Source organism: Chiroxiphia lanceolata, chromosome Z, assembly GCF_009829145.1.
Source record: "Chiroxiphia lanceolata isolate bChiLan1 chromosome Z, bChiLan1.pri, whole genome shotgun sequence".
NCBI classification, from domain to species: Eukaryota; Metazoa; Chordata; class Aves; order Passeriformes; family Pipridae; genus Chiroxiphia; species Chiroxiphia lanceolata.
In genome coordinates this window covers 2,275,810-2,294,186 of record NC_045671.1, presented here as the reverse complement: position 1 = coordinate 2,294,186, position 18,377 = coordinate 2,275,810, and the positions used below count along the sequence as shown (strand labels likewise).

At 43.5% G+C, this 18,377-nt stretch overlaps 1 protein-coding gene across 4 annotated transcripts in view; it reads right to left on the bottom strand.

The window, feature by feature from the left end:
- The window catches only part of ST8SIA5 (ST8 alpha-N-acetyl-neuraminide alpha-2,8-sialyltransferase 5), a 69,076-nt gene that overhangs the window by 34,901 nt on the left and 15,798 nt on the right, over positions 1-18,377 (bottom strand). For 2 of the 4 annotated variants that reach the window (XM_032676140.1, XM_032676143.1), the window contains exon 2: positions 10,662-11,370. In XM_032676140.1, coding sequence (XP_032532031.1) covers positions 10,662-10,792 — 131 coding nt within the window. In that variant the 5' untranslated portion in view covers positions 10,793-11,370. Of the gene's footprint in view, positions 1-10,661; positions 11,371-11,575; positions 11,676-18,377 lie in introns of those variants that run through there. The other 2 variants (XM_032676141.1, XM_032676142.1) reach the window with 2 other exon arrangements.

Sequence of the window (18,377 nt, the reverse complement as noted above, 5' to 3'; positions counted from 1 at the left end):
TGACGACTTTATAAAAGATGTAATAGCCAGAAACACACTCAGTGCAGAGATGCTATGTTTTGCCCATTCACTGCAAGGAAATTGCTCATCAAGGAAGATGGACGTCATTTATGGGCATCATTAATCACAGAAATTACCCCTAACAAATAGGAGCATGAATAATGTTGTGCCTTGCGTTGGAGAAGCTCGGTGAAGTTGGATGTCTTAGCAACAAAGACCTGAGTTCCAGGTAAATGTCAAAGCAATATTTTGATCCTAATTGGTAACTGTAAATGTTGAATCAGTGTGTGGCCAAATAAACAGGGGCATAATGTAAGAATAACGGGAGGGGGTGAAAAACCAGAAAATTAACAAAGCAGCAGTAATTCTGAAGGGCTTGTCAAAACCGGCTGTCAGGGAACAGCAGGGCGCAAATACTAAAAGCCTGTTGCTGCAAACCAAACAAAAAACAACTCCCACACAAGCAGAGGTTTTAATAGCCGAGGATGTCAGGATATTATGAGGTTTTTGAACTACGAGGCAGGAACGAACGTGTGGATGGGTTGCAGCAAGAAGCTTTGTATCCATCCTGCTCTCACACTGAGATCCCACCTCAGGGGGGGGGTCTCATTGTCTTTCTGAAGAGGAAAGGAAAGGTGAAAATTCGGTTTAGACCAGAAGGCAAAGCTTTAAAAGGGGGCCATTCTACAGCTAATAGATGAAGAAGACCTAAAGGGCTTTAAGCACAGTGGAGGTCCTGTCTGGGCTCTGTCCAGAGAGCAGTCCATGACCATGCATGCAGCAGAATTTATTCAGGGAAGACCCACGGGCTTTCAGGGCATAAGAGCAGTTTGGTGCAAGTGGCTGAGTAGCACGGTGATCAGCACCTCTGGGTGACAAGGACAGAGTGGCAACGGGGGCATCACAAAGGTGGTACAAGGAGAGAGCACCTGCCACTCCAGTGACAACCCATTCCCCAAATACCACCAGCCCATCCCATTTAATCCCAGCCAGCAGGCTATTTCCACTCATCTTTCAAGGTGACAGCTACCACTATCCTCGGCCAGTATCCACCAGAGGCAAATTAAACCCAAAAAACCAGGCAAAACCAGATAGAAAGTGATGTTGTCTTATGTCAGTGATGCTAAGCCAAGACCTGACTCAGCCTGCTGGCCTACCCAAGTGGTCAAGCAAGGGGAAGCAGAGAATTCTATAGCCTCCTTTTTAGAAGGAGGAAGGAAGATATGAATGTCTCCAGGAGCAAGGCAAAATAACTTTGTTTTCTTTCTGAGTTCCTTCTATTTCTTCTCTTCGCTTTTCCTGCTCTTGCTTTCTAGCAGTTCTCATATTCCTGCTCTGCATGCATTCTCCCTAGCAAAGAGGCCACTAGGAGGTGACAGCAAATTCAGGTTTTGTGACTCCACCTTCTGATTAAGTTATAAGCTAATGATATATACATTCATTCCACATATATCATTAGTAATTTTGTAATCTTACTTCTACAGGCCTGGTCATGGTGCTGCATTTCACTGTCACACATTACTCAAACACATATCCAGTCACTGCCCTGACAACCAGGCAGTCCAGGCCATGTAAAGGCTTCCTAAAGTCACTGGAAAATCACTTGCTCTGTACCTCAGTTTCCCTCTTTCATAATTCTTGTGCCCTTGATGAGGAGGAACTGAAGACTTTAGTGTTAAATGATCGTGCTACTCTCTTTGAAAACAGAAAGTGATGCCCCCAGCCTATTAACAGGGATGTCACAGAGGTGTTGGAAAGTCAGATGGTTAATCCTGCCAGAGATCCAATTTCTTCTTTCTGCAAAATAGGGAAACTATGACTCACTGTTGTCCACAGGGTGTACGGAAAATAAAACGAAAACAGTGGTATGCATGAGTGACCTGCAGATGAAAGTGATTGAAAACACTCACTAAAATGGATCAGAGAGTAAAAGGAGGTTGGGTAAGAGGAACATCAGGAATCTCCAGGGTGACAGACTGCTGCACAAGTGAAGACAAGCATAGCAGCCAGCAGAGATAACAGTAAGAGGAGATTTGGATTAAAAACAAGGGTCTCTTTTTATGTTGCACAGGCCAGAAACAACAAGTTTATTTACACTGCACTTGAAAAGATCTCAGAGGTGCTCAAAAGGAGTAAAGTTACCATGAGGTAACTGAGGTCAAACCCAGCCCAGCAGAGTCCAGTCAGATTAGCCTCTGTGTCCAAAACCTCTTTCCTGAAAAAAGGGCCAGGCTCAGTCCCTGAAGACAATGAAGTCAGATGACAAGAACAAGGCAAATGCTAACCTGAATGATTTAATATCACTTCAAACACCCCAATCCATTTTGAAATAAATATTCAAGGCACAATTGTCTAGAAAGACACAGTACAGATGAAAGAAAGAAACATAAATCTGCCTGTAGCAGTCCAGGTCCAATTCACCTGTGCTATATAATGCCAGAAAAATACCATATGTCCATTGGCTTCTTTCAGTTGGGAATCCATGGGCACAACCCTACTGGGCAGGGCACAAATAAGTAAAACATTTCTAGGGCCAACTCATGTCCTGAGCAGGATGCTGTCCTTTTTATGTGAGCCCGTATGAAAACTCGCATTTGCATCCCATGGAAGCAGCATTGAATCTGACCAGTCTGGTCTAGAAAAATAGTTATTTCTCCAGTAAAATTAGCAAAATGCAAGTGTTAGTCTGGATACATGCATCGTTCTGGTTGCTCCACTAACAGTTTGTCTCGGTGACCTACAGCTTTGCAAGTTGACTGACAGTGGGTAATTACTGAGCTGATCACTTGCCATCTTACTGGGACAAGATTATTAAAAGGTTTGGAAAATGTCTGAAAACACATGGAAGAGCAGGAATGGTATAGTCACAACAGAAGGAAGAAATGAAATAAAATAGGTCCCATGAAAAACAAAATACAGATCGAGGATGTGGGAAATGAGCACATCTGGTCACACCACACACTTGGCCTTACATTATTATGCCAGGGACAAGTTTGGCTCTATGTGTTAGAAGGAAATAATAGTATTAAAGTGGTGGAGGAGTATATTTTGACTAGTGCAAAAAGTAAAACTGAAAACATAGGTGGGAAGCTTCTGGATTATAACCATTGTTAGACAGAAAGAGGTTTTGTTTCATGTTTCATTTGGGTTAAGCCTTGCTTTAGATATTCACATGCATTGTCTGAAAAACTCGGTCCAAAATCACTTCCCAAGAAGAATAAAACAGACTCAACACCACATTCAACTAGTGGGCTTACAGGGGATGAAATGTTGACTAGGACACCAAGAACATCAAAGGATGCCTTTCAAAGCAATGCAATCTTACCTTTTCTCATCTGTGACTGGAAGACAAACATCTAAGGAGTAATAGACAATCTTTATAAATTCTATTTGTAATAAAATATTAAATGATTAAAATATTATTGTTTGTAATATTTAGGGGCAGCACAAAACCCGCAACAGAATGAATTGATGGTGAGGTGCGTTGTTTTCAAGAAAAAAAACCAACAAACTATCAAGCCCCAAGCACAGAGTCTCACAAATGTTTTCAGATACCAGCAAATTTTGACATTTGAGATGGTATCTCACTGCAAAGATGCCTGATGCAGGCTGAGTACCACAAGCAATCTCACCGTAGCACTAGAGATCTGACTAAACTAATTGCTTTGCATCTCAAGTACTAATATACTTAGCATCAGGTCAAGTGTCCCTATCCTGCCCTGAGGATTCATGCTGAAAACAATGAAGAAAATGCCATTTAGAGTCAATGGCTGTGTACCCAGTACCAGGCACAGGAATAGGCAATGCTCCCTCTCTCCATGCACTGAAGTGGATGGCACAATCTCCTCCTACCACTTAGCAAGCCCTCAAAACTATTGATGATCTAAGATGTTCAGCTAGGACTGTGAAAAGCCTAGCTTTGGCTTATTTGTTCTGATGGAAAATGCCATGCCAGTGACAGAGGCTGCTTTTAAGGTTTTCCTCAAGAGAACTAAAGCATAAAACCGACTAAATAAAAAGGACATGGAAGGACAGTGACTATCTGCAGGGCTGATGAAAAAGCAAAATGTATGCAAGCAATAGAGGGCAAAGATGCCTCAAAGAAATAAGAGGTTAAGTCCACAGTTTGCCTGAGGGAGGCATGGACTGCTGAGCAATGAATGCACTTGAATTAAAAATTGAGAAATGAAATGAAAAAGCAATCAAGGGTAAGAATGAGGCACAGCGAAAAGTAAGAAAATACAAAGCCTTGCACAGTGATTATGTCTGAACCAAATCCAGCAAGTGTAAGAACCATCAGGAATCTCCAATCAGGTCAAAAATAGAAGACCAAATTACCAGGCCAGCAACACTGGTCAGTGGCCAAGGATGTGATCCCTCTCAGCTGGGGCTGTGGGGGACTTGGGTGTAGCACAACCCAAAATAGGAGCACTGGGCTCTGGGTTTGGTTTCCTACAAAGGGAGGCAAGACTGAACCTTGTACCTGCTCACACACATAGAGGCCAAGAAGGTGATTCTCTTCAAAACAACATAAAACAAGTTGATGGCAGGTTATAACGGAGATGTTTTTAACAGAAATGTCAGAGGGGTTAAAACCGCTCTGGATGAGAGGGTGTTGAATGCTGGGCATTGGTAAAACTGAACCATTACTTTGTCATACAGAGTGGTTTTGCCATCTTAAAAGCAGACCTGAAACATATCAGTGCAAGAAGTATGGCAGGTCTAGAAGGAGCAGGGGCACAAACCCTGTCTGTTTGCTGCATCAGGGCCATAGGGAGCACTGCCAGGGAGCATAAGAGAGGAAATAACATACCCTCACACTCTGGTACTCACACTCTGTACTCTGGTACATCACTTGATGCCTTCCTTTAAAAGCAGATTAAAACTCTGGGTCAAAAACTCCCCCTTCTAAGTAGCAGAAGGAAAGACTTTGTTTTCAGGAGCATTGCCTAAAGAAACCAACAGCAGCAATGAGAATAGGAATGGGATGACCAGTGGGAGGGTGACTGCATCCAGCTCTGGGGTCTCAGCACAGGAAGGACATGGATCTGCTGCAGCAAGTCCAGAGGAGGCACCAAAACCATCAGAGGGATGGAGCAGCTCTGCTGTGAGGAGAGACTGAGAGAACTGGGTTTGTTCAGCCTGAAGAAGAGAAGGCTTCAGAGTGACCTAATTGTGACTCCCTTCCAGTACCTGAAAGGAGCTGGCAAAAAAGAGAGAGAAACATTATTACGAGAGCGTGGAGTGACAGGACAAGGTGAAATGGCTTAACACAGACAGAGAGTAGGGTTAGATTAGATATTAGGAAAAAACTCTTTGCTGTGAGGGTGGTGAGGCACTGGAACAGATTGCCTGGAGAAGTTGTAGATACCACACTCTTGGAAGCATTTAAAGCCAAGTTGGACGGGGTTCTGAACAACGTGTCCTTGCAAGGTGCAAGGTGTCCTTGTCCATGGCAGGGAGCTGGAATGAGATGGTCTCTAAGGTCCCTTCCAATCCAAATCTTTCAGTGATTCTATCATTCTATGACTTCTCAGGCAGCTGAGTTCATCTGCTCCCTGCTGGTTCTACCCCTTCCATCCCACTGCCATCTCTTCCCTGATCCTGTGATCCCCAGTACAGGCTCCAGAGCTCCTCTGACCTCTTGAGGAGGTGATTCAGCTCCTTGTCTTTGCCAGGTTAGTTAGGCACAACAGGAATGCCTGCACCCCTTGGGAATACCTCGTAGAAAGATCAGCATGGCTGGACTCTCAGCTTCTCCTGCTATGCCAGATTAGACACAGTCACTTTAAGGTGATGGCCATATTCCGTAAATACACATATTTTTTTGTATTATGTGTAGTTTCAAGACTTTGCTTTCTCCTGAAGTTTGCAGTGCTCTTCTCTGAAAAAAACCCAAAATCAAGACCTGCTCTGCAGCTTTGTGAGGGATTCATCAAGGTGACTCACAGGATACATGTCATTTCTCTGGCATAACGTTTCCCTCTGGTTAGAACTGGAGGCACAGAGCTACATGACCACAGAGATGACTCACTAGGTGACCTTCAGCTTACGTCTCCTGGGGGAAACATTTCAATGAAAAGAGACTTTTTACACTGGGATAGATGGTCTCAGGCTATAGTTAACACCTCCACAGGGTGTTACGAACAGTCCAGAGGAGCACAGGGCAGGAATGGGGCAGGAGCTCTCAGCTGACCTGAGTTGGCTGTAGTTCCTCAAACAACCAGTTTAGGACAAAATACAACTCAGGGCACATGCAGCCTCCGTAACTCCTGTTCTTGCTGATATAAGTACAATATGATCCTGTGGTACAGGACAAATGATGTCTCAAGGTGTAGTCCAGGTTTATTCTCTGTAGGTTTATTCTGTGTGTTTATTCCTTATTTGCAAAAAATTATCACAAGCTATCTTTCTTAAGTGGTAAGGAAAGTGGTAAGAATGTCTAGGAATTGATTTGCAACTGTTGAATAAAAACTGCTTCAGATGTACAAAAATGGTGGTATTACCTGAAGTCATGAGACTCTGATATTAATTAGGGCATACACAGATGTAAGAGTGATGTTTTATTCTCATTTAAAAGATGTAAAGCTTTCAAACAATGCAGGCTGCCTGCATGGGAAGGTTTTCTGCCTCTTGCTGTGTGATTCTTAGAGATATTGTATGTACCCCCTCTGGCAGGCCCCAGGGTAATCTTTGTTTAGAGTCTTTAAAAGTTTTGAAAGTGTGTTCTCCTCGCTTGGCTGAAAAAAAAAAAAAAAAGTAGTTTTAAAGGTGCAGTTTCCCTTCTTCATCTAACACTCCAACACTCACCCTTTAGAGAAGTCAGGCTGGTAAAACACCCAGAATTTAGTGAATTTCCTGCCAGTAGAGTATTGGCATATAGGAAAGTATTGCTCTGATATTTTTCCCTTGCCAAAGGGAAGGACTTTTCTATTGATGTCTCCCATGCTACAGGTTGGGAGATGAAGACAGATTTCAACATTTTTTTACTGTAGTGGCAGTTTCCTGATGTAATCCAGGATTATTCCCTGCTGGCCAAACAAGAGCTGACAAAAAAAGGCCAGCCCTCAGCTGAGCATCTGATTCAAAAGAAAATTCAGCTGAAAGGCGAGCACTGGAAAGAGGAGTCAATACCAAAGCAAGAGGCAGCTCTGGATTTAAGCAGAAGTCCACAGCATTTAACCCACTTTAGCAGATCAATGCAGTGGATTTTTAATCATCACATTAATCCTAAAATAAAAATAATTACCCCAGAGATCCGTATTAAAGTCCCTTAATTGTATCTCATTTCATCATCCTTTTTTACTTGGGATCAGAAGCTACAGGGACCAGAGGTCCCCGATGTCATTCTCCAGCTTGCAGTTTTTCTCTCTTTTGTTGGGACTTCAACTGCCACTACAGGGATGAGGCACTGGCCCTGATAAAAACACCCACATCCATCCCACTTTGGGGAAAACTGAAAAAGGGCCAAAAAAAAGAGGTGGGCAGGATTCTGCTTTCCAGTGACCCCTTTATAAAACAGCAAAGGAAGGAACAGAGAACATTACGCGGTGGGTGGAAAAGGTGTGAATGCCTAGAAATTCAATCTCTGCATCCTCCCCTTCTTCCAGCAATGCCAGGAGCTCATCAGTATCTCATAAGGGGAAAGAGAGGACTTGACCAGAGGCTGGGCCCCTTATCAAATTTCACTTTATTTCCTCTCCTGTCCGCAGTCCTGCCACCTCCACAGATGCTCTGGGAACATGGCCATGGGCAAACACAGATCATGACCCTCCACAGAACCTCTATGGACCGTCTCAGGTGGAATTTTGTAGCAATCAAACCAGCCCATTCCCTGCTTTTAAGGGCATCTGGCATGGCACACCTTACAGCCAGCTTTCCCATCTTTCCCCCAGAAAAGGATGCCTTTCTTCACTCTGCTTCCTGGGACCAGTCCTGAGCTTATGCTTTCCCCTGCACTGAGCCCAAGCTGCTTGCTTTAGGTCAGATGCCCCCTGCCTTGCTGGCCTTTGCCCATTTCCACTGTCTTCTTGCTCTTTTCTCTAAAAGAGCTACCCCGTTGTCATATTTAGATTTAAAAAGCTTTGTACATTTACTGGAGTAGCAGTTTTCAGGTTTCTCTAAACACACTGGGGAATTTCTTCCCTCTGCCTTGGGAAGAGGCCTGGGGGCTCTTTGCTGTTGCTGGTGTTGGGATGCAGGTAAAGGCCATCACCAAACAAGCAGCACGTGGAATCCCAGCGAGTAAATGGCTGCAGGTTTAGGCAGCGTCCCCAAGCTCCAGCTTGGCAAGTGGCACCAGAGATATAAATGTCCCACTTCAGCTCTGCAAGGATCCTCTCCAGAACCACCAGCTCCACCGTGGTCCCTGAGGGACCAGTTATAACCTGTCCAAGGAACCTCACAGCCAGCATTGGCCTCTAGGACGGGACTTAACACCAGAGGTTTGTGAAATAAAAGAGTAATTAGAGGTTACAGCTACCCCTGCATGGAGCAGGCTGGAGTCAGACTGCCTGGGAATGGTCATCAGAAGGTACTTCAGGGCGTCAAGACTGGGAGAGGGAAAGGAAAACTGAAAAAAGTAACTTCATGATAACCTTATGGCAACAATGCAGGCTGCTACATAAATCACCTTTCTGTTGTCAATAACTGGCAGCCTGAGACTGCCATGTCCTGCATTCTGATTTCCATGAAAGATGGGAGCTGCCATTTCCCAGCTGAAAGGAGCTGAAGTGCTCTTTCCCTGCTCTGAATGAGGGGAGGGGGGAAGCATTCTTTGAGACTCTTTCACAAGATTAAAAAAAAAAAAAGTAGAAAAAAGGAAAAGAAACAAATAATTACAAGTTGGAATTATAAATAAATAAGCAATAAAATAAATAAATAAAGAGTGTTTTCCAGTCCAAGTGACAAAATGCATGCACATGTCCCTGCTTGAGCCCCTTTGATGGCAGAGGGCTCAGAACCAGACTTTCTCCTTTCAGTCCTGGGAACTGGACATCAGTCTTTTTTCATTCCCTGATGATGACAGCAGAGGCTCCCAGGGCACGAGGCAGGACAGAGACAGGCCACAGAGATCACTCACTGGAAGAGTTTTGGTTGCATCTTCTCATCATTTTATCTTTACTCTGCCATTTTTCATTTCGGTTTGTGTTTGGGATTTATTTCTCGTTGCTCTGATCCTGTTGCTGTCACTTGACTTAGAAAAACAAGTATTGGAAGGGCTGCCAGACCTCCAGCACAGATGCGAAAAACTGAGAAAATAATGCAAGATGAGACCTCAACTGGCCATAAAGTCACACCCTCAACACTAAGGCAGCTTGGTACTACCTCTGTCTACCTACCAGGTTCCTGAAGCCCCCAAAGTGGAGATTTTATACCTCCTTGGATAACCTTTTTCTTTAAAAGTTTTCCATCTGGTTAAATTCAAATCTTTCCTGCTACAGCCTACGCCTATGACTTCTTATCATGTCATCAGTCTTTACAGACATGTATTTATTACCTTCCTCTTGTCAGAAATAGTTTGGGTATTTCAAGGCAGTTATCATATCTCCCCTCCTTTTTCTCCAAGCCAAACAAACATGTTTTCTACACCTCTGCTCATTCTTGCTCCTTCCAAATGAGAAAGTCACATCTTTCTGGAACTGAGGTGCCCAAAAATCAGACAGAGCCCCCAGTCAGGGGGGCTGTGCAAGGCACACAAGTTTCTCTGTGGATAAACAACACTCCTGTCTATACATATTAATATCATGCTTGTTTTTCCCTCCCAGAGAGAAACGTTTGCTGATTTGCCAGCATTTTGCTTGCTCTTGGCACAAGGCAAACAACTACATGGGTTGCAAACAAGGCAAGAACCAAACCATTGATCTCTTCTGGCAGAATGCAGCTTAATTCCAGTAAAAAATTCCACAGCAGCTGCCTATACTACTGAAACCCATTTACCTCAAAGCATGAAAGACACACATTCCTCTTCATAAAATCATACAAGCTGTAACTCCTCAAACTAGATTTAAGTAATACAAACTCTGCATGGGTCAAGGTTAAACACTTAGAGATCCCCACTGGTGTGTGCTGTGAAAAGAGCAGTACCATTTTCAGATGAAGGACTGATGTACTCTACAGCAGGGCAGTCTCAGCAGCAGTTCATAGGAATAAAACAGTGAGAAAATAGTGCTCCCTCAGTTATTTGCAAGAGTAATATTGCCACTTTGACTTTAGGAATTGCATCTGCATGTTTGTTTCTAAAGACATTAAAATCTAAGCAATGAGCATGCTACCTTAACTCAACACCCCCCCCCCCCCCCTCGAGGTATTTCAGCCAGAACTTACACAGAGTGGGAATCCTGTAAGGCAGGATCTGATCAGGAGGAAACACTCAGGTGGTGCAAGTCACTTTAAGGTAAATGCAACCTATATTTTTGTGACAGCTGAGGATTAAAACATAACCTTAGAAACTCACAAAACGTTGTATTCTGCCTGACATTCTCCAGCATTCATAATCTAAGACATTACAGATGCCAGATGCACCTTCCTAGATAAGGTACTAATGTTGTCAGCACAACACCAAGAAGTGGTTTGTACTGTTACAGTGTTTTGGTTGGAGCTCTGTAGCTCCCACCAGTCCGATCGGACAACTTTTCCTGTTCCCCAGAATCCCCCCTTACCTTTTGAGATAGTTTCCCCCATAGAGGATCTGCTGCAGCAAGGTGACCACAGCAAAGGCGCAGATGAATATGAAGAACAAAGTTCTGTTTCCCAGCAAATCCCGGCTTGACGAAGGGTCAGTGTATCCCATCCTTCCTAAAAGCCACTGAAGCTCCACCGGGTAAAATTCAGTTCATTGCCGCCTTCATGCCCTTCTTGCTGGGAAGCAGAGGGGAAAGCTCGCTGGCTTTTCTGTGAGCAATCCAAGGACAAGGTATCCCATTGTTTGGCCCTGCTGCCCCTTCCTTGCCCCTTTTGGATGTTAACTCCAGGATTGTGCGTAATGGCTTGCTTCCATGGTAAAGTTTCCAGGAGATTCAGACGTGGGTAACATCTAAAATCATCTCTCAGAGCTCTTCCAGCGCAGGCAGCTTATGCTGTGAGAGAGGCATTCTGTTCCCTCTAAGCCTCTCTTGAAAACCCGCTGCTAGCAATTATCTACTTCAATCCCATTTTCATATTCCAGATGGGGGAAGCTGCAAATAAACCAGGAAACTGCAGCCAATGGCAAGCACGGGGCTCCGGCAACCTGCGTTGGAAACACATAGTCGTCAGCTCTTCTCCGCTTCTGCTCAGTGATTCCAGTGAAATGTGCTCACAAGGAGACGTGACTGGGGCGTGCTATTATTGAACAAGCATGTAACAATCATGAGGGTTTCATTCAGTCCCCTGCAAAAAAAAAAAAAAAAAAAAAAAAAAAAAAAAAGGGAGAAAAAAAAGCAGAAAGAAAGAAAGAAAAGGAAGAGGCATCAGCAGCAGAAATCTGGTCAGGCTATCAGGAATGTCAGGAAAGCTGCATTCCGTGCAGCAGCGTGCTGTCCCTGCTGTAGCATTTGCATGCGGCATGCAGTGCTTTCAGTCATACACCACTCACTATTTGGGCTCCTCTCTTTCCCCTGGTTATTCCTCTAGAGTAAGCAGAAGCAAGGTCACTGTGCATCCCGTCAAGGACAGAGCTCTCAGCTCCTGCATGCTGATTTATTGGAGGCTCTGAGTAGCCTCACAGCCGCAGAGAGGGAGCCTGCCTCTCAGTGCGGGCTCTGAGAACCATTCATTTAAAGAGACAAATATTCTGATTGTTCCTCCACCAGGAACAGTTCTCTTTTGAGAGGGCAAAGCAACAAGACCTTGTACACGGCCATCATAACTCCTCTAAAAATCTCCCCATTGTCATGAGAGGTTCCATTCAGCTCACGGGGAAATCAATGGGAGTTTTGTATTCATTTCACCGGGAGCAAAATCTGCCCCCGACCCTTGGCTTCTTAAAACAAGTCCCAGCGAAAAGCTTTATCCATGAATGAAACTTCCAGACTAGGAGGTTGTTTTGCCCCAATAACAGATGGGAAAAGGGTTTTGATAACAAAATGTGGGGGTAAAAAAACCCTTTGAGTAAGAGAATAGGAGGATTTTTGTGTGAATAAATTTTCCAACAGTTAAATCAGTGTATGCAAAGTGCTATAGTGTGCCAGCAGCCCAGCTGTGTGAAACAGCAAACAGAGACTGTTCATGGACTTTGTTTCAGCTGTAACTGGTGCTGCATGGGAAGGAAGGCCAAAGGTAACTCTGTGCAACCCTTTCAACACAGATCCTGAAGCCAGGGCTACAGCAACCTAGGTGAGACAATCAATGGCTAAAGCAGGCTTTGCCTTACCTAATTTAAAGCAACGAAAATAACACCGGTGTTTAAGGTAGGAACCTGGTCACCCTGAACTCCTGCAGGCAGGAGACCAGTCCTTTAGACATCCCTGACTTTGCAGAGAATTTGTAGGGATCCAGCTCCTGAGATGTCCTTCTTCAGTCCCTCTCACAGCTCCCACAACTCTATTTCTGAACCCTGCTAAATGCTTCAATTATCACCTGTACATATCAAAAGAGTGATGATCCCGGGTCAGATCAGAGTTTATCCAGCCCAGAGCCTTGTTCCTGGTAGTGGCCAGTGACGGATACAAAAGCAAAAGCAGAAGTAGAGGGCAAGGACACACCGATACCTTCTTGGAAACACTCTCCTACCATTTTGTGATTCAGAGTTTTGCAGAACCAAGGAAAGAAAACCGGTATTTAGGTTATAAAAATAACTGAGTTGGATGCACTCATTTGTATTGTACTAGGAATAATACACATACCAGGGGACTGCAAATTAAACAGCAAAACCAGTTTGATTCCCTATTGTCAAAGTCATCATCTCCAGGGCCAAATATATCTCTTTTAATGATCAGTTTATGTAAGCCCATATAATATGAGATTGTTTCCATATAGGAACTGCACCATTTAGATGGTTCTAACCATATACACTTCTAAGAAACAGAAAATCGGAAACAGTCATCAGAATCTCAGTCTGAGACTCCAAAAGACTCTATACAGGCAGATTTGTATGGAGAAGCTGAGAGACAAGGCCAGTAAGGTCAGATGTGAAGGAAAAGGAATTTAATGCTTTGAATTGTTTGATTTTTACTTGTAGCTTTGAAAGTCCTCACAGAGAAATTTTCCTCAGTTGCTCCAGGAGTTATTTTACAATAAGAGCAAAGTATCAGAGAGTAGAATCTGGCTTTTTATGACCTCCTATGGGTGTAATGCCTGTCTTGCAGATTCTTATATCACCTAGGTCTTGGTGAAAACACTCTGAGCCTTTCCACCTTTATTCCCCTCTATCCAAAGGGATTTTTTTCCTGACATCTCTGCTGTAGTGCACCAAATTCCTGAGCTGAGCAGCCACTCTTTCTCGTGGACTGACAGTCAGCCTGGGCTGCAGCAAACAGCCCATGTACTCTGTCAGTCTTTGATTCTCTGTGTCCTCTCATCGTTCTCTGCTGTATCACAGCTGGCAAGAAGACACAGCACCTGAGAGGCCTGTGAGCAGGAGAGCTGCAGACCTAAAGCAAAAAGCAAAGTAAGAAGATATCTATTATAAGTGTGAAGGGTTTTCTGTGCCAGATCTCGCACAGACATCGTTCCTGATGCCACATGGAAAAGAAATCTGTTTGCTGCCTTCAGCCCAGTACGACAACAGCACTGCAGAACTGGAAGCAGAGCAGCTCTGTGCCAGCATAAAGGAATAGGATGCCTACTGACAATTTTTCAAACGGTGCTCAAGGTTGCCTGCAATATTTGTTGTGAGTGAAACAGTCATATGGTTCATGCAGAAGGGCTGAATGAGCAACGTCAGCACTCATTCCCAGGGCCCTTGGAGAGTTTGACTTGTCAGCTACAGGCCTCCTTGAAAGCATCAGGCCTCTGAAGAGAAAAAATTAATTTTTTAAAACGATTTTACACCCTGCACCTAAGCAAGTAACAGGCAATAAAAGACCTACCCCCTCCAGATTTTGAGAAGGGTTGGAAAACACCTCCAGGAGCATCAAATCCAACCATTTCCCATCACTGCCAGATGCACCAAAAACCCATGTCCTCAAGTGCCACATCTACACGATTTCTCAACACTTCTAGAATGATAGACAGAAGCTCAGAATAGGTATTCCCATATTGGTTGATGGAGCACAGACTTCAGAGGCTAAAGCAAATCTGGCAAAATGGAACCACTCATAACCTCTCTTAATATGAAGCTGCCAAAAGCAGTCAGTCTTACACATGTCTGGCCTTTATTTGTTGCATGTGAGCTGCTTGCTAAATATCATCAGAGATAATCTGTCACAAGAAACTCCTCCAGCCTGAGCAGGGAGAATCTGAGTCCTCTAACACAAACACAAACGTGCTCCTTACAGTGACACCTCCCATGGGAGTCCATCATTTTCTCTTCAGTCCTAATGAAGCAGGTCACAGCTTTTCTTTTGAAAAGAACTTAATATTAAATCTTAAAGAAAAATAAACCAAGGCCATGTTACCAAAGCTCTACACAAGGAAAGATGAATTGGCCAAATGGCAAAACCTGGTGAGAGTCAGACTCTACTTCTCCTGGGTGGGGAATAAGCACATGTCATCTCTATCTCTATCTCTCTGCTGAAAGGACAATGTACAGCCCTTACAACCAAGCTGTAGTTTGTTTTTTAATGCAAATGAATCAGAAAAATTCATTTCTGATAGGCAGGTCTGATTGGGAATTTTTTTAAGTACCTTTCACTGAACCTGTCATTTGAATTAGTGTTTGACTGATCATGCATTCTAATTTCAGCCGAAAGCAAGGGCACTTAGTGCTTGGGATATCAGGATCTGTCTCTTGGTGGTTGAAATCACAGAATACATAACTGGACATGTTAAACTCACAGAATTGTACAGGTGCAGAGTAAAACAAAACATGCTTCACATTCCCCATCAGGGTTTTTTCTCTCCCTGAGTGCTCAGCTGCTCTCCTTTTCATCACTGACTAAAGAACTTCACACTCAGTATAGCAGAGTACTACGGGCTGTAAATGGTTCGAGTAGAACATTTTTCACATCTCATTTTCCCCCCTAACTTAAAATTAAATCATGCCTATTTACAGTTTCTACAATGTTTGTGTAAACTGCTAGATCCCTGACTTTGCAAAGAGCTGGCACATAGGTATATGACTAGAAGGTTCTGCTGAATATGAAACTCATAAACATATGCTTATCAATATTAATTCTTTTGCAGATATAAACCATGAATTTATTAACATAATCTAGTGCTTAACACAACGTCTAGTCCCCCATCACTGCCACAAATCCATATGTCTTAAACTGAGATATTGAAGGCAGATGAAAGGATTCAGCTAAGATGTAAATATTTATTTCCTTCTGAGCTGGGTTAAGCCACAAGGAGATGACAACAGCTAATTTGGCACCAGGCTGCTTGCTACCTGTGGACGTGCCTGAATTAGAGGAAGTGTCCTGAAGATAACATATGGTCTGTACACTGGATATACATTGCATCATCTATTGAATCACGGCCAGTTTCTTTCCAATTATGGGTCATAGAGGGGGAAAAATGTCCCCGTGCATAAAATATCCCTTTTTTACGCTGCTGACACCATCCCTGCGTGGAAAAGGAATGAAGTCTTCCCCAAAGGAATGTCATCTTCCCCTCACTGGTAGGGAGCTCTGATGCAGAGGCTTCCATGGCTGTAGTGCTGCACATTTACTATTGACAGTTCCTTTGCTAAAATGTATAGCCAGGTGCAAAACCAAGCTGGGCTCAATGCTAGGGAGAGCTTTGCTTTCCCAGGGCCATTTCCAGATTCCTAGAAAATTCAGGAAGTTTAGTGTGGTTGTTACGATCCTGTTCAGGCTCCCAGCAACAGCCCTGCAAATAGCTGGGAACAGTGGAAGCTCATGTGCTCTGCAGGGAAAAAGGCACAGGATGAAATTTCATTTACAGGAATCATCTGCTGAAAGAATTACTTTGATTTTGGAGCACTGCATGAGAGCCTCAGATTTAGCACCAAATCAAAAGGACTGAGATGTTGGTAGAACCACAGAGGAGTCCAAGGGTTTCCATGGCCAACAGTTGCTCTCAGAGTAGGAACATGATCCTGCCTCTATCCCAAGCAAGTCATAACTCCCACCTAGTTCATCAACACCCTGTTTAAAACCTTCCACTGAAAGCATGGAAAGTGCTGGAATCTGTGGCAGCCACTTTACAAGTTTAATGGCAGTTGAAAGTTTGATATATTTCTTTTTGATGAAAACATTCCAGCATTAACACCATAATGAACAAATATTTCCCATGACCAGAACAAGGATCATACGTTATCTAATGCCTAAAACCACAATTAATAATTATTTCACTATTTTAACAATGCATTTTACAGCAAAAATAAAAATGTTAATCTGAAATATTTAAAAAAAATCTCTAGTGTGGCATATGAAGTCATTTGCAGAGACAAAGGTTAATTTTCAGAGACAATGTAGCAGATTTTGTAATAAGTTTTGCTTTTTCAGTGAGTAGCACTAATTAGAATGGGGGTAAATACGAAAAAGAAACTATCCCTCTGATTAATCAGCTAATTAAATACTTCAAAAATTTTACACTACACTTATAATCAAGATGTAGAAGAGACCTATTATGGAAAATTATTTAGGAAAAGTTACCTTTGCCTTTTTATCTCAGTTCTGCATTGATTTTGCATTCGAAGGAATTAATTATATTCCTCTTGAATTAACCATCAGCTTCAGTTCACATGACCTTTCAAGCAGCTCAGACATTCAGTTTTTGAACTCTTTCTCATGATGTCCTCCTACAGCACTGATAACATTCCTAACTACACACTGTAGCAACCAGTGTTGACTTGGGTAGTCGACCTGTTCACCTGAGTTACTCCTCTACCCAAAGCCAATATTCAGACACATCATAATATTTCAAATAATCCATGCTAGCCCATGCTTAGTTCAGTCCATGACAAAAATTATAAATTAAAAAAAAAAAAATCTGGCTTCTGTGATCTTCAAAAACCCTCATTCTTCATGAAACATATTATTTTGCTCTTCTGTCACTGTGGAAATGCTCACTGGAATCTGGACAACCAACCCAAAGAACAGAAACCTCTATCCCTGCAGCAGTGTGACCAGGCACATCTTTCTTCCTGTCCTGTGACAGTGTGGATTCAACTTTTAAGCCCTGTACAGTGTCTGGTCTGACCTGCATGTGGCTACAGAGATGTCTGTTAACAAAACTGGCCACCCTTTCAAATTCCTTCCTTTGGATCTTTGATCTGCCGTGAATCCCTGGGTCTTGATTATCTGTATTAGGGTAACAAAGACCATTCCTGGAACAGCTGGACACTGCTGCTGGGCATTAGCAGAGCCACTTCTTGCCACCAGCATTCATAATTTAAGCAGGCAAGAAGGGAAGGTGAGAGAGGGATTTATTAGCCCCCTTGGTAGAGAGCAGGAATTGCAATTTAAGAAGTCGTGTTTGACAGCATGCAACTTGCTCAGCTTGCAAACCTGTGCTGGGATGCAAAACCAAGGCAACCATAGTCCATTTGGGTGACAAACAAGCCTGGGAGTCTAAGGGGAGAGACGGACAGGCAGGTGGAGAAACTCATCCATGGACTGGGCCTGGATCACCCATAACCTCTACCAGCAGCTTGAGGTTTGCTGGCTCTAAACATAAATATCACAGGACTATCACAGGCAGTGCTGACATGGGCAGAGAGATGGAGGGCCACAGACAAACAGGTATTTAAGCATCTCCCTCCTCTTGAAATTTTGGGAGTTAGATGAAAATCCCTGTTCAGCTTTTGGCTGCAAGTGAGTTGTCTAGGCCTGTAATTCAAATGAGGACTTACAATGAGATCTTAAACTCGGCTGAAGCTTGGGTCAAGCCTGGGGATTGCCTGACCTGAACATGGCAGAGCGTTTGGGGAAGTTGCAGCTACCCAAGAGCCCCAGAATGAGCCTAAAAATGCTTCCCAGGCTGAAGGCAGAGGTCTGTGCCTTCCCTGCTCACACAATCAGAGATGCCACGATCACAGGTGACGCACTTTTTGAGAGCATCACTAGTTACCACTAATGAATGACTGTCCACTCTCATATCCTTCACAAGAAAATGCCAAGAAGAAATCTCGTAGCTGAAGCTTTTTACAAGGGCCTGGAGAGACGGGAAAAAGAGGAATGGTTTCACATGGACAGAGGGCAGGGTTATATGGGATATTGGGAAGAAATTCTTGACTGTGAGGGTGGTGAGGCCCTGGCACAGGTTGCCCAGAGAAAATGGGTCTGCCTCATCCCTGGAAGTGTCCAAGGCCAGCTTCAATGGGGCTTGGA